The sequence below is a fragment of the Panthera leo genome, chromosome D4 (genome assembly GCF_018350215.1).
Source record: "Panthera leo isolate Ple1 chromosome D4, P.leo_Ple1_pat1.1, whole genome shotgun sequence".
Classification (NCBI taxonomy): Eukaryota; Metazoa; Chordata; class Mammalia; order Carnivora; family Felidae; genus Panthera; species Panthera leo.
The window spans coordinates 12,869,199-12,885,975 of NC_056691.1; the positions used below are offsets into that span (position 1 = coordinate 12,869,199).

The 16,777-nt window shown below is 39.8% G+C and overlaps 1 protein-coding gene across 2 annotated transcripts in view; it reads left to right on the forward strand.

The window, feature by feature from the left end:
* The window catches only part of SMC5 (structural maintenance of chromosomes 5), a 95,438-nt gene extending 79,834 nt beyond the window's left edge, over positions 1-15,604 (forward strand). The window contains exons 18-25 of one of the 2 annotated variants that reach the window (XM_042914270.1): positions 6,660-6,785; positions 9,497-9,541; positions 9,960-10,055; positions 10,504-10,608; positions 10,811-10,930; positions 11,761-11,940; positions 12,020-12,115; positions 13,258-15,604. In XM_042914270.1, coding sequence (XP_042770204.1) covers positions 6,660-6,785; positions 9,497-9,541; positions 9,960-10,055; positions 10,504-10,608; positions 10,811-10,930; positions 11,761-11,940; positions 12,020-12,115; positions 13,258-13,398 — 909 coding nt within the window. In that variant the 3' untranslated portion in view covers positions 13,399-15,604. The remainder of the gene's footprint in view (positions 1-6,659; positions 6,786-9,496; positions 9,542-9,959; positions 10,056-10,503; positions 10,609-10,810; positions 10,931-11,760; positions 11,941-12,019; positions 12,116-13,257) is intronic. The other variant, XM_042914272.1, reaches the window with a different exon arrangement.
* The last annotated feature ends 1,173 nt before the right edge of the window (positions 15,605-16,777 follow it).

Below are 16,777 nucleotides of genomic sequence, written 5' to 3' on the forward strand. Positions count from 1 at the left end.
CTGCTGGCCCTGTGTAGAAAAAGATTGCTGACCGCTGAACTTTTATACAACTATCAATACTAAGAAGACTAACAACCTACTCAGAAAATGGGCAAACGGTTTTAGCATGATCTCCACTAAAGAAAATAGCAGATAAGCACAGGGAAAGATGCTCAGCTTTGTCAGTCACTAGAGAGTGTGAATTAAAGTCATAATGAGCTACTACCACAGATGCACTAGAATGACAGACTTTAAGACGGACCATACCAAAGTGCTGGTGAGGAAGTAAAGCACCTGGAACTCACATACGTACTGGTAGAGACTTAAAGAGTGTAACCACTTTGGAAGATCATTGGAGAGACTCATAAGTGCTAAACGTCTGTATGCCATATGATGCAGCCATTCCTTTCCTAGTATTTACCCAAAAGAAATGAAAGCTTGCATCCATGAAAGATGGGTACAGGAACGTGTGGCAGTATGGTAACAGCTAAAAGCTGAAAACAAATGTCCAGCAGCGGTAAGTGGTTGCAAATTATGGTATATCCACATAAGGGGATATTACTCAGCCATTAAAAGGGATGAATTACTGAGACCCAGCATGATGGTTCTCAGTTAATGCTGAGTGTAAGAAGCCAGACCAAAAAAACTGACTCCATCTGTACGAATTCTACGGAACGTAGAATGCGCAGTAACAAATCAGTCAGCAGTTGCCTGGGCAGGGTCAGAGGGGATGGATTACAAAGCGGGACAAGGTGTTGAGTGTGATAGATATATTTGTCATCTTGGGGGTAACAGGTTCACGCTTGTGTATGTTCATCAGAACTCATCAGGTTGTACACTTGACGTGTAGTTTGTTCACCAGTTACACTTCAACTCTGAAAACATTTAAATAAAGTCTATTTTTCGAATATTTTCAAGTCTGAAATTGTAAAGCTACACCAGAGTAGGAGGAGTAACATAACTTCCATGTGCCCCTTATCCCTGACAAATGTAACACTGCCATATTTGTTGCGGCTTTTGAAAGCTTGTCATGTATTTGAAGTCCCCTTGTGCCCTTTGTCATCCACGCTCCTACCTTCCCAGGGTCTGCTATGCTCTGGCGGGGTCTGTAGATGATTCACTTTACGCCTCTCTCTTGAAGAACACTCGTGTTGTGCAGTAGTGAAGTGTTGTAGTGTCGTTCAGCAGCAACAGCCTGAGATGATAGGTTTTAAGAAATACAGGACCGCACAGAGAAGTGGGAACATTAAATCAGAGCAGACTTGCAGCTTCATTATTTGGAAGGCAGCTTCATCAGACTCCTCTTCCTGAAAAAGCTTATGGCTCAAAGAAATCAGAAGAAACAAGATTTTGCTAGCAGATAAGCATCTTAGAGTAGTAAGCAAGCATAAACACACCTAGCCAGAAGGAGCTAAAGGTCAGGTTTGATATGGTAGGATTGATTAGTTCACTTAGTAGAGCCAAAGCCAGAGGCTTAAAAGATGGGAAAGTCCTTCCCTCCTTTCTTCCCCTCCCAAGCAAAAAAGGGAGAGGAAGGCAGCAGGAGTAGCCATAGTCATTCTGAACATGTGGAAGGGATCCAGGAGAAAAAAAGACAAAAACAAACATAGGACCCAAATGGGGTGGGGGACGGGAGGCCATGGGTGCTGTGGGGGACTGAATCTGGAACTCGCCTCATCTGTATTTATTTCATGGAAAGTGAGGGAAGTCATCTGCCCTCATGTGTTCTGTCGATAAATAATTATAGAGCCTACGCTCTAACTCTACGCTGAGTGAGCCTGTGAACCTGGTTGTTCAGGATGGGAAGTGGTATCATAGATGGTATCATGAAGAAGTTGACCCATCGTGCCAGTACTGTGTGGACAGAGTCCAGTCACACAATACAGTCTTGGATCCTTGTGCCTCAAGTTTTAATTTCGAATTAAGCATTAATGAGCTGAAGAAAACTATGGGTTTGTGTCCTGTTTACAGAAGCATCAGGAAATCACCATGGCTTGGGGGAAGGGTTCTCCCAGACTTCACCCTACTCTTGACATAGAGCTGCTCTTCCAGCCTTCGTTCTGTGTCAGGGTTTTCTGTGTTCGTAGCAGCAGCAGTGTTAATACTTTGAGCAGAGTGGACTACTCTAGGGAATAGGAAAGCCTCTTGGGAGGAGGTTTTGTTTTCAGTCCTTGAGTCAGTAATTTTTTACAAAGATGGCCCCATTATACCGTCCAGACAGATAACCTCTGGTTTGTTGCTTGTCCCTTTAGATTTCGTTACCTGGAACTAGCCACTCAGTCGTCAGCCTCCTAACCCCTCGCAGACATGCCTGCACGCACACAGGTTTTTCCACGCCGATCTTACTCGATGCTAGCCAACTTGAGTTTGCATTTCCTCAGCGGTATCTTGCACCATTCTGTTTCTCTTTGTAACGAGTTGATCTGAAAATTGCTTTCTCCATCTCCTTTGTAAGGTTGTTTGATTTTTTACGCTGGGTCCTCAGTGGTAGTTGTTTGTTGCTGACTGACCGTGCTCCCTGAGCCCACATCTTGAATCATCCAAATGAGTGAGAGAATATGTGGTACGATGTGTGGCAGTGCACCTTCCCTTTCACTTGTTCTCTTTCTTCTGCTGGCTGTCATTGACCCACAGATGCTCTTACTGTTCTGTCTTGCTTTCCTCCTTCATTTGAAACAAGGAGAACTAGTGGGGTGTTTTTTCTGCTTGTCCCCTTGAACACATGGCAGGTTACACCAAGGACCCGTTAGTACCACTTCCCATTTTAGCCTCCTCATGAAAGCATGTTCACAAAAGAATATTGACAGAGTTTCAGTAGAGATTGTGTCCATGAGGGAACCCAAGGTGACTTAACCATCATGTAGTTTGAGAAGTCCTCAAACTGTTGGAAGGCAAATAGGGCAGCAGGGTTCCGGACCTGTCAGACATCCCAAGGGAGGCGAATGGTGGTGAGCCTGTTTGGTAATGATGTCTGGAGTATCATCAGGACAAGTTTGTAAGCTGTACGTCTAAATGTGGAGGTGGACACAATGGATATACCTATTACTTGGTTGGGTTTTTAGTTGCTTTTAAACCACGCACTGGTTTCCTAACTCCACTCCATGTCTCTTGTTTGTTTACAGCCATAGGTATTAAAATACCTGTCTGACTTGTGGGAATATTGTGCTCATTCACTTTTTTTACATTTTTTTTAATGTTTATTTTTAAGAGAGAGAGAGAGAGAGAGAGAGACAGAGTGTGAATAGGGGAGGGGCAAAGAGAGAGGGAGACACAGAATCTGAAGCAGGCTCCAGGCTCTGAGCTGTCAGCACAGAGCCTGACACGGGGCTCGAACCCACAGACCGTGACATCATGACCTGAGCCGAAGTTGGACGCTCAACCGACTGAGCCACCCAGGCGTCCTCATTCACTTGAACATAGATCAAGATGCTTAAATACACGGTCTAGCACAAAGACAGTTTCCTTAAAAAATATAGATTTACATCAGAATTAGTGATAAGAATTAGAAATTGTTAAATGTATTTAGCCTCCTACTAAATTTAGAAATTCTGTTCTTTCATCTAATATTGCCCTCTGTGGCTACCTGCTTACCTCTCCTGCAAAACGATTTCAGACTTTTTTTTTATTTAAGGGAGATCTCTTTTGGGGCGAGGGGGGATCATTTAACAAGTCAGTAGTATTATCGCCATTACTTCATTTGTTTTTACTATTTGATTGAAATAGAACTTGTAGTCTTGTATATTAAGTAGTCAAGATCACTGTCTTTTCTTTCCATATTTCTAAGATATGTATTCTATGTGATATGCACTAAAACTTAGTTAATATTTAAATTTGAATCTGTTAAATTGCTATGAAATGTGATGCTTATATTTACAGTAGAGGAAAATTGAGGTAGAAATGTTTTTATTTACTAATATTCTAGTAGAAATCCATAAGACCTAGAACTCCAATTTTTTTCATACAGGAAATTGTTGATTTTGATCAATTGTTGAATTTGATCAATTGTTGATTTTGTGTGCAACATCCTATTTATAGTTTACAAGAAATTCTGTGAACAATTCTGATTTGTTCCACTAGAGGGCCCTCTTAGAGAAGTTTTTCCTTGTAAAATGTCCTTGGACGTGGTTCATGACCATTGAACTTTCTCAAAAAGAATTTCAGAGAAAAGCTAATGCTTATTCTTTCAGAATATATACCCACAGAGTAGTTCTTTCTGAGATGTTGGTGAGCCATAGTTGGTAAATTTGCCTTTTTCTCTCCCTAGGTCTTACACAGATGAAGTTTGTTGCCTATTAACTGTTAAAGGGTAGACTCTAAGCAAAATTATTGATAAAGCCTTTTTCACTAGTCTGACTTGACAACATTATCTTACATAATTGTATGCTCTCTTTCTTGCTGCCCCTTACCCCCCACAAAAAAAGCTCACCATGAATTCTGGTTTGGAGTGGGGGGGAAACAGGTGCTATATGTAGAGGTATGTCAAAAGCATGTATGTCCAGAAAGAACATTATTCTTTGGGAAAGATTTAATTAGGCAACTGTTGAGTGAGGTTTTGTCTTCTGAAGCCCAGAGGCCTCGATGTTCGACTCCTGTATTTCTTTGCTGTACTGTTGCGATCCTTTGTCAAGGCCCAGAGGAATACAAAGGAGTGGAAGACTCGAGGAGTGTTTGGTTTCCATCTGGCCCTTGTTTATACTGCTTCAGTGTGATCTGCCCTGAGAGCAAAGCAAGGGTGATAGGGAGTCTTTAACATTCTCTTTCTTTTCTCTCAGATACAGAGACCATAGTACCATTGATTCGTGTCAGGCTGGCTTTGTATTTTGAGTTCTGTTCAGTATGTACTCCTGAATTTATCTGCTATCCAACTTATATGCACAAAAATCACCTGAGTACCTTGTTAATAATACATATGTCAAGGCCTCTGCCCTAGAGATCTTAATCAGGAGATCTGCCTCCTGGCTGGGCATCAATACTGTTTTAACAGTCTTCACCATCCCCCTCCCTCACCCCTCTAGTTTGTGTGGGCAGACCAAAGTTTGAGGTTTAATGGAAAGAGCAAACTAGACCGGTTTTCTTAGGAACCTGTTTTCTTGCTATAACCTTGAGCAAGTTTCTTAGTATCTCTGAGCCACATGTAAAAAAGATAATGCATTTCTCTAAGACTGTAATGATGATTGGATCAGTTAACACACAGGATAGTGGTTATAACCAACTTGGCCCACAGAAGGCATTCCACTCCGCCCTCCTCGTTACCCAGAAACTTAACATTTGGCTCTTGCCTACCTTACCACTCTGATATTTACAACCTTACCTCCTCTCTCCAGCTATGGTAGTTTTGTCATTCCCAAAATAAACCTCTAAGGAGGCTTTCCTTCCATCACATTTGTAATCAGCTGTCCTAGGAATGCTTTCTGCTGCTTCCTCTTTAGTCATTTCTTACTTGTCCTTGAAGACCATTCACCTGTCATAGCTTCTGTGACCACTCTGCCCTTCCTGCATTCTCCCCTCCCTCCCCCCACTCACATGCTGGCTTTGCTTTCCCCTGAGAGACATGGTGCCATAATGAAAGGAGCAGGAGTTCTAGAAGCAGGCAAGGATGTGAATCCTGACAGCCTGCAACTAAATGTGTGAGGTTGGCCAAGATGCTTTAATTCTTTTTTTAATGTGCAAAATGGGAAATAATATCATTGTACGGTATTGTGAGGAGGGAATCCTATGTGAAGCGCACAGCACATAAGCTTTCAATAAATAGTAGCTGTTTCTTTTATGATAATAATTTTGTGTAGCTTTCTCCTTATTCACCTCTCTCTGTTCAGTGCATAATAAAATACTGACATTTATATAATGGATTCCCCGTAATTATCTGGTGAAGGAATGAATGGGTCCATGAATAAATGATAAGTACATGAAAGGCACTTGGAAAACTACCAAACACTATTGAAAGGTTCTCTTTACATTTGAGTACTGAGTTTTCAGATAGGAAACCTATGTACTGTGTATTTCAAATTTTATTCAAGCATGATTATATATAGCTAAGTTAAACTGTTTCAGGAGAAAGCGAATTTAAATTTCAGAGGTCTTAAGGACTAGAGAAATGTCACATTATGTGCTGATAAATTTTAAAGTTTAAGTTCAAATTTACTCTCTAACAAAAGCTGTCAGGATTTTTGAGGTATGGTTTTTAGATGATTTATCAATCGAGATTCCCTAATTTATTTGATATCAGGCATACCTCATTTTATTTCTTTACTGTGCTACAATTCTTCAGATATTGCATAATATTTCATTATTATATTTGTTATGGTGACCTGTGGTAAGCAAGAGGCTTTGCTACTAGCTCACATGGTGGTTACCATTTTTTTGGCAATAAAATTATTTTTTAAATAAGGTATGTACATTGTTTTTTTAGATAATGCTGTTGAACACTTACTAGACTACAGTATAGTAAATAACTTTTATATATATGACATGTTTATATGTGTATATATAAAATATATATGTTTGGTTATATAGGAAACCAAAAAATTCACTTGCCTTGCTTTATTGTGATAGTCACTTGATTGAGGTGGTCTGGAACTGAATCCACAGTGCCTCCAAGATACATGTATAATGTGGTCATTTCATAAAGTCATCCTCTAACGGTAACCTACAAATTGTCAAAAATGTTTCCTTATATTTAGCAACATTTCATTGAGCTGGATGAAAGCAGACAGAGATTACTGCAGAAATGCAAGGAGCTGATGAAGAGAGCTAGGCAAGTATGTAACCTGGGCGCAGAGCAGACGGTTCCTCAAGAATACCAGACAGTAAGTATAAAAAGTATATACGGCTACAAGTTATATACTCAGCACGTTATTTTTAAGCTCAAAGTGTGTAGTCATTGTAATGTGCCATAAGAAACATAATGTGCTGAAAGAAATAATGGGATTTTCCCATTTTTAAGCTGAATGTGTATGTCATCAAGCTTAATGGATTTTCTTTACTGTCTTCAAACTTGGGCACCAGTTGTCGGTTGTTGCTGTCCCCTTGCCCAATTACCACTACCAGAACATTCATTCTTGCGACAAAAGGCTTTTTTCCCCCAACCTACCCGTAAGAGGTGGGGGCAGGAGGTGGGTTGTAATTTTTTATGGACACATAGCATTGGTAATTAGTTTATAAGAAACAGTAAATAGAGGATATTTAGAAAAAGGCAAAGTGAACATATTTTTCTGGAAATGAGGGTGCTTATTTATGGTTTGATCTTTAGGGCTAACATCTGTTGGTAAGAAAAGGAGAAAAGAGCCTTTCCTCCTTGTATTTTATGTGCTAACATACTGTTGAGTTCAGTTAATAAATGAGATGCTGCCCGTAGTTCACTTTCTACCATGACTTGGGGCCCCGTGACCCTAAGCTTTATCTGCCAAGTAGGGGTCACACCTTGTCCAACATACCTACTTCTTGCAGAGTAATGTCTAAATAAAATAGAAAACTACTTTTAAAATATTTAGATAAAATACTTTATCTTAATTTCAGTAGGTAGTGAAATATGTATTTCCCTATTTCAATAATTAATGTCTAATCTCTATTTTAATAACTAATGAATGTCTACTAAAGATATAAATAGAACTGGAAAAAAACTCATTTAGATTAGAATTTTCAAATCCTCAAAGATTTTACTCTACTGTATCAGACACAGACACCACAGAGAACGGATCTATTAGGGTACATAATGGGGATTTAGTAGCTATGAGACAAATTGTGTGGTTGTTGTTTCTATAAAAATATACTAGAACTTTTCCTAAGTACGTTTAGTTACAAAAGAAGTAAATATTAGTCCAATGTCTGTAGTTTCTTTCAGAGTAGCAGTACAATTCCACCCTTGATAAGTTGTACTGTTTTCGAAAGAAAATTAGAAGATAATTCGTATATTAAAAATGTTACTGATCTATCAGGCCTTGAACAAGACAGATACTTCTCTACTGAAATTTACATCCGAGTGTGGAGGGTGGGGCAGACAAACGAATTAAAAAGCAAATAGATAATGTCGGCTATCGAGAGGTGCTGAGAAGAAAAATAAAACAAGGTAAGAGGATAGAGTGTCAGGGAAGGTTCCTTTGAGAAGATAACTATTTTAGATGATTCCTGAATGCAGAGAAGAAATTAGTCAAGTGAGTGTTTGGGGAGAAGAGTGTTCCAGGCAGAGGAAATTGCTCCTCATGAAGCCCCGAGGCAGAAGTGTATGCGTCATGTGTCAGTATGGAAGGAATCTCAGTCGGTTGAAACTTGGTAATCCAGGCATAAACGAAGGCACAAGTCACACCATGTAGGGTCTTACAGCCCACAGAAGGAGTTTGGGTTGTATTTTGAGATGGCACCCACTGGAAGATTATCAAGAGGGATGTGGCTGACGGGCATGTAGGAAAGCACTCTAACTGCCAGCCAGGTGAAGAATCAAGTAGGGACACAGAACTAGTGCAGTGAGACCGTTTAGAAGATTATTGCTTTGGACCAGGCCAGAAATAATAGCAGCAGGGATCGGGGTGGGAGGCTGGAGAAGAGGGAAGCGTGCCAATCTGAGGATCTGTTACTGACAGTAGCAGGACTTGCTGATGGATTGGAGGTGGAGGGTAGGAGAGAAAACCAACCCCTACATTCTGCCGTTGACTGAGATGACGAAGATTGAAGGAGAAATAGGTTTGTTCACATTGGTAGGGAGGGTGTGTGAAGATTTCTGCGTGACCATCTAAGATTTAGGATGCCCGTTAGGGAGTCAGGTGAAGACACCCAGCACATTTAAGTCAAGCACAGGGTGAAAGCCCAGCGGACAAGTCACGTCGACAGCGGATACTTCCTATCTGAAGGGCTGTAGATGTTGAACTGCTTTCGAAACAGTTAAAAGACATAAGATATTAATGTATTATTTCAAGGTCTTTTTCAGAGTTTTAAGATACATTTTGTACTTCATACCACGCGATCATTGCAGGTTGTGCTAGCAACACAGTGTACCGTTTTCCTCCCAGATAGGAAGGGGTCTGCCCTGACTTGTCTCTACCGCCTGGACTCCAAAGGTCGTACAGGTGACCCTCGAACAACAGGGGTTTGAACTGTGAGGGTCCACTTATGTGTAAATTTTTTTTCCATAAATAACAGTGCTATATTTTTCTCATGTTTTTCTTAACATTTCCTTTTCTCTAGCCTCCTATATTGTAAGAGTACAGTATATAAAACATGTATTATCCAAAATATGTGTTGATCCACTGTTGATGTTATCAGTAAGGATTCCAGTCAGCAGTAGGCTGTGGGTAGTTACGTTTAGGAGAGTCAAAAGTTATACCTATATTTTTGACTCACAGTGGGGGTCAGCCTCCCCAACCTTGTGTTGGTCGAGGGTCAGCTGTACTACGGTGAGATTCTGCCGTCAGAGTAACCGGATTCTTAAGATGCTTTTGTCGTTCTTCATAAGTACAGTATAAAGTTCTAACTTCTTGCTCTCTTTCAATGCCCCACATATTCTGGACCCATTCTACCAATTCAGCAAGTACCCACCATTCCAAATGGACACAACTCCTCACCCCCCATGGTATGCAGCACTCATTCTTTTTTCCAAGCTTCCTGTCTCCCCTCTGCCTTGCTTTTCCCTAGCTACTTGCTCTAAGGCCCAGAGATGAAGTCGAGGCCTCTTACCTTCTCTTAACTCTCTTGTAGCTCCTCTAGCATGAACTGATACTTCCCTTAGTCTGTATGATATGTACTGCTTACTGTAATACTCAACATTGATACTCTGCCTTAAGGTGTTACCCAGTGTTACTCAGTCAATATGTTTCGCATTTTTTAAAGAGTAAGCTATTTGAAGGCCCAAAACCCTGTTTAGTTCCTTTGATTTCTTGTATGCTAGCATGCTGTTGAACACATAGTAGATACTCAGCAGAATATTTATTCAAATTGAACTGCCTTTGCTGTACTGTCTGCTAATAATAGACCATTCTTTTCTTCTTTAGGCTTTCCAGGATCTTCCAAACACGTTGGATGAAATTGATGCTTTATTAACTGAAGAAAGATCAAGAGCTTCTTGCTTCACAGGACTGAATCCCACAGTATGCTTCTTCCCCTTTGGCCTCCCTCAGGCACCGCCACTCTCCCCACACACCCCACATGCACGCGCGTGCACACACTTCGCTCCAGTGCCGGCCTCCCACTCTGTACTAGAGCTCTTGGTAATAATAAGCTAGACAGCAGGAACAATGTGCTTTAAATGCCAGATTCTGAATCTATTAGAATTTTAAATAGACTCTTCCTAAGGAACACACTGTTCTGTGCCTTTCCTTTATAAAAAGAATAGTGGGGCTAACCTGGAATACTGCAGCGTCTATTTTTTTTTGAGGATGAAAAACACTTTCAGTACAAGAACATAAATGAGTTGCATACAAACAGTGTGACACAATGGGCATTTTCACTTCACGTTTTAATTGAACGTGAATTGCACAATTCCCTGTAATTTTATCCTTTGGTAGATTTGTCTTCAATAGTCTTTTTCCCTGGCAGGTCGTTGAGGAATACACAAAAAGAGAAGAAGAAATAGAGCAATTAACTGAGGAACTAAAGATAAAGAAAGTTGAACTGGATAAATACAGGGAAAACATTTCACAGGTAGTTATTTAACCTTTATCTTTTCTTCTGTTGCGTGCACACCATTCATCCCACGGGAACATAGAACGGCGCAAAGTGAAATTACATGGAACAAATAGTTACACATGTCCTCGTGACTAGATTGATACTCCATTTCTTAGGGACAGTTTTCTATCAATATAGTAATACTTCTTTTGTGTTTTTATATTGAATTTATTTGCAGGTAAAAGAAAGGTGGCTTAATCCTTTAAAAGAGCTCGTAGAAAAAATTAATGAAAAATTCAGCAATTTTTTTAGTTCTATGCAGTGTGCTGGTGAAGTCGATCTGCATACAGAAAATGAGGTAAAACTGCATTTCACGTGTTTCCTGGCGAGTAGTTTTAATTATGTGCTGAGAGTACGTGTGAATTGTTAATTGTAGAATGAGGCCTGTGACAGTTTTGCTTACTAAAAAATCGCTCAAAGGAAGGAAAATACCACTGCGGGAGTCCATCGCGGTCACTTGTGTTTGTGTGTGTGTGTGTGTGTGACATTTGAGATCAGTCGCTAGCATCTTACTGACTTTTTGTATCCAGGGAGGTAATGGTTATTTGGCTCTGCGTGAATTGATTTATAAATCCACCACTGTCCACATTACAACATTCCTAAGCAGATTGGCAAACTTCACTGAAATACAGTATATTAGTGGTTTCCGTTTTTAGCAAGAGAGAGTACACAGGAATGAAAATATTTGCAAATTTGTTACTAGTTTCTTGAGCTGTAAGTCAAGGCATTGCAAGTATAGGTAAAATAATTTCCTTTCAGAAATACATCAAGTGATCAACTGGGATTTGCTTTAAAATAATTGAAAAAAGGAGTTGGGGGAATTATAGGTGAAACAGGATGATTGTTTAATCCTCACAGTTGTTTTGTAAAGCAGGTACTATACCTCAGTTTTCTTTCTTTTTTTTTTTTTTTTTTATTTACAAATAAACTGCAACAACCAAGTATCAAAGAACTAGTTGCCGTCTACAGGCCTTTAGGCATCTTCACAGATCTGTTGAAATAAAACTACAGTCACTAAATTTTACGGCTTTTCCTCTTCTAATGGATTTATTCAGTCTCTTTTCGAATAGTAGTATGTAAGTGCCCGAGAAACCCGGAACCTTCAACAAGTATGTGAACGTTTCACAGGAGGACTATGATAAGTACGGCATCCGGATTCGAGTCAAGTTCCGCAGCAGCACGCAGCTGCATGAGTTAACTCCACACCACCAGAGCGGGGGTGAAAGAAGCGTGTCCACTATGTTGTACTTGATGGCCCTTCAGGAACTCAATCGATGTCCGTTCAGAGTAGTTGATGAGATCAATCAGGTGTGGAGCTTACTCCTTTACCTGGGTTTTATTGCATCTTGTGGTGGATGTAAATGTAATCAGTATCATTGTTGTTTAGGGAATGGACCCGATCAATGAACGGAGAGTGTTTGAAATGGTTGTAAATACTGCTTGTAAAGAAAATACATCTCAGTACTTCTTTATCACACCAAAGGTGGGTAATCGGTAATCTTAAAGAGCTCATGTAACTCCGAAGTCCCCTGTGGCTTCATCATGTAGCAGATTTTATGGCCCAATACATAAAGGTGAGCAGAAATACTCCCACAAAAGGAACTCCAAGGATTACAGTAGTATTTATATTACTAAAGGGGACAAGTTCCAGTGACATACTTAATCAGAGACCTTATTATTGCAAGAAGAAACGTAGGAGGCATAGAATTATGTTCTAGAACCAAGATTTCCTCCCCGGTTTTGGCACTTACTCCCTCTCTAGATAAGTTCTCTGTTAGCACTTTTTACAAGCGGCAGGGGATTCCACACTCAGACCTGAGATGCTCATGTCCCCAGAAGGGCCCGTCCAGGGATGCACTGCCCTTCACCGTTCACCAGCACCACTGCCCTGACCCAGAGGAAATCGCAAGTTAAGCCAACGTCTTCTTTTCTCACATTAACTTCGATAAAAGCAGAATCATCCTTACAGAGAATTTTCCGTAAGCTAGAACCATTACAACAGGAAATTGTCTTTTGTTACATCTTGTGCTGTAGGTGAATTGTAAGACCAGTAAACTCAAAGCTGTGTTTATTAACGTTACTGGATTTTCTTTTTAAAACTAAGTATGCATGAAAAATTTCATTGGCAAGTCCATCTTAAATGCACATTTTTATTGAAGAGTATAATCTGTCTTCTGGGTCTGGCACATACTCTCTGGAATAGCCAGACCTGCTCTGTTGTCTACCAAACACCCTGCCCTTAAAAACCCACCCCTCTGTCACACACTTTTCAGGCTACCAATCTTTCACGACCGTACAAGTTGCTTGTGAAGTGTTTGTGGATAAATGAGTGAAAGAATGGATCCCAGGGATGTTCTGAAGGACTTACTTCCAGGGTCAACCTAGGAAGCTGTAGGATCTTATTTGGCCTGGGAAATACTGACAAGGCATGTTGATCATTAGGCCGGGCTTCAGGCGCGCTCGCTCAAGGAAGGATCACGGTCTGGCAGGGTTTATGTTGAACTGAGAACTTCAGAAGTATTTCATTTATGTTAGAAATAAAGTATCATTTGACTTGACCCACCATGTGAGGCCGGTAAATCGTGCTTAATATACGGCATTATGTGCCCCTTTGTTTTAACACAGCTCCTGCAGAATCTTCCTTATTCTGAAAAGATGACTGTGTTGTTTGTCTACAACGGTCCTCATATGTTGGAACCTAACAGGTGGAACCTAAAGGCTTTCCAGAGGCGGCGGCGGCGCATCACGTTCACTCAACCGCAGTGAAAGTAGAGGGCGACAGCTGTGACGTTTCTCTGGTTAAATCCTGTTTCTAAGTGTGGCTCTCTTGAATAAAAGGAGATTCACTAAAGACTAAGAGATCAGTCATTTTTGGAAACCTGTTAAACACAAACGGGTTGATGATTGGAGATTGTAGTAACTTCTGTCTGTGGAACATTATCCCGTAGTAGAAATTAGTCTTCAGCTTTTGTTGAACTTGAGTCCTTGGCCCTCTGGCCGTATGTCACGGGGTTCCCACGATAAAAGGTGTTGACTGTGTTACATCACAGGTGCAGGGGAAGTGTGGTGGGCCTGCTAACCTCCAGCTAGAATTCCAGAGTAACTTTAATTACTGTCAGAGTCTAAAGAGGACTCTGCAGCTCAAGTCATAGTTTCCTCCCAGTGTTCTATTTAATTTTTTAAAAATTGATACGGAAATGTCTAGACTAATGTATAATAATTTATGACAAGTCTATTCATTTCTTCCTATTAAAAAGGATTACCTTATCTCCACTAGGAAATGTGATTTTATGGGCCTTTAAAAAAACTTTATGAAACTTGACACTCTAATCGTATTGGTATCTCAAGGGAAAAACATGCTGGGCTTCAAAAATGGTAGGACTTGTTTGAAATGCCACAAGGTGGCCACTAGATGATGCAACATACAGCAAAAGATTGACAGAAGAAAATCAAGTTTTTAAAGAATAACCCTGTAAAGTGTGTGTGGGGTGGGTTTGGTTTGTTTTTTTTTTAATTTAAAGTCAACTGTATTTTACATCTTCAATTTCTAAAAGCATTTTTATAATTATTTTTAGAAGGGTTTTTTCTTAAGATTTCATATACTGGTTTCTACAGTTTATATTTGAAATTTCTCAGTGTTATGTCAAGAGTGAGGGAAAGCATTGATTTGTTTCAAAACATACTGTTTCTAGAACTTAAGCTTTGAGGTCCTTCCTTACCATGTTGATCCTACCCCACTGTCCTAGAAAATCTAGTTTGAACTGTTTTCTTTGAGCAGGGAAGAATTAGAGAAGCATTTGTTTATCTCTGAGTTACACTAATTAACAGTGCCAAAACAGTTCTATTCTTTTAAAAGATAAATTTTGTGAGATAATGGACGAATCCAAGAACACGTCTCTCTGAACAACGGATTGGATCCGTGCCAGTCATGACAGAATTATTTTTTTGACTTGGTAGCTTGAATAAATTGCAGAATTGCATTCAGTTTGTGCTTTGTATATTCATAAATAGCCATGGAAATTTATATTCTTATTAGGTCAAAAAATAATGAACTGCAAGTCTATCCTCTCACTTGGACATTTTCTCTTTAAAAAGGTATTTTTTTCTTGAAAAAATTTTAAAAGAGCCTTCTCAGTCTAATGCATGTATTATGAAAATATTTTAAAAAACATTTTTACTGGTGTAACAACTCACGTAAACATTGAAAAACTTGGTAACCTGTTAAAGGGACAGTGCTCCCAAATGTTTCTGTTGTTTAATACTTTGCTTTCCACCAAAATATCTTTACTGATACACGCTTACTGTCCTGTGTTTTGTGTCTGAGTGCCAACCATCTTCCTTCTGCAGGCAGGTGACCCGTGGGCACGCGGAGCTTGAAGATGAGTTGTGTTTGCAAATCAAATGGTCAAGTTTATTGCAATTTACATATGCCAGTAATTATTCCATACTTTGTTTGTAAGCATTTTATATTTCTCTACTGGACAAATATTTAGTTTTACATTGGATTTTGAACTGTAAATGAAAAATTATGTATCATTTTAACATATTAATAAGAGAATAAGTCTAACACATTATATTCTCAGCCACTTAAAACTTCATATATTTTCTGCAAGGGTTGATTTCTAATTACATACAAATTGTACAAACGCCAAGTGAAAGTCTGATTTGATGAATAAAATATTCAAAACCTGAAGGTGACAAGTATTTTTAATGAGAAAATCCTCATTAATTTGCCTAAGGAGAGAGTCTCTATTCAAAGATTTTTAGTGTTCAAAGTAAAGATTTTTTGCTTTCTGATTGTCTTTTGGACACGTGCTTGTTTTCTTTGGAGTATGAATCTTTAGTCTGTGAAAAATGTAATTCTGTCCTGCCGTAGTGTGTGTCTGCGTGCGTGCGTGTGTGTGTGTGTCACTTGGGAAAAAGACCTCTGTGGGAAACGCTTTGTTGGTAATAAATGCTTATTTTCATATTCTTTTGGAGTGTGGTGTTTTTTATTTGAGAGAGAGAGAAAGAGAGTACATACACAGGCAAGTGAGTGGGGAAAGGGGAGAGGGAGAGCAAGAATCCCAAGCAGGCCCTGTGCTGGGCATGGAGCCTGGCACGGAGCCTGACAGAAGGCTGGATCTCACAAATTGTGAGATCACGACCTGAGCCAAAATCAAGAGTTGGACACTCAACTGACCCAGGCCACCCAGGCACCACTGGTGTAGGTTATTTGAAGTGAAAACTGTTTTCACACTTTCAGCCTTACTAAGAGTCATTTTGTTTTTCGAATTTAGTGAAAAGCCAGTCCGTCTGGTGTGCTTTTGCCTGTCCATGTTCAAAACCCATCAAATATTTAGTTCTTTGCCTGCCTGCAAGGAGATTACAGTCTAACGGAAGCAATGAACATCATGAAAAAAGGTTTCAACCATCTGAGGAAGCCACCTTACAACACGAGTGGCAACAGTTTTTAGCCTGAAGCCCTAGATTTGCTAAAAACGTTCACAAGAATCATTTTGCCTTCATACATTAAGCTCCTGTCTTGACTCAGTTCCCTTGTTGCGAAATGAGAATACTTCATGTACAGAGTTGTCGAAGGGAGCAGGTGAGCTGAGGGGCGTCAACGGCACCCGGCATCCTAGTGGCACTTCATCAATGTCTCATTTTTTTCTCCAGCTTCATTGCAGTTTTGTAATTTAAATCTTAAAAAGCATAATATACGGTGTATTTTATACATGGAGGTCTGAGAATTCCCTTTTAAGTGAAGTTAACGTAGAGTTCTATTTTATCGATTGTGTCAGTTTTTCAAAGGACAGAAGCACCTGTACGCTTTGAGGGAGCCTTCTGATGTAGAGATAAAATTATTTTCTTACACCTTCATGAAATTTGAATCCGGTCGATGAGCTACCCTCAAGATACTCCACTCTGTCTCATTACTGTATACTCACACCATCTATTTTGGAAAGCTTCTAATTAATATGCTTTGCACATTGGGGAGATTTGACTCTATTGACCATTCGGGCTTATTTTTTTATTCCTGGGGGAAAATTTGGATTTGGGGGGGGTTGTTGAGATAGGACTATGCCCTCATTGCTCTGAAATTAGTTAATTGGCGATTGGTTGGAAGATTTTGTTTTTTTAGGTTTTTGTTTTTGTTTGTAGC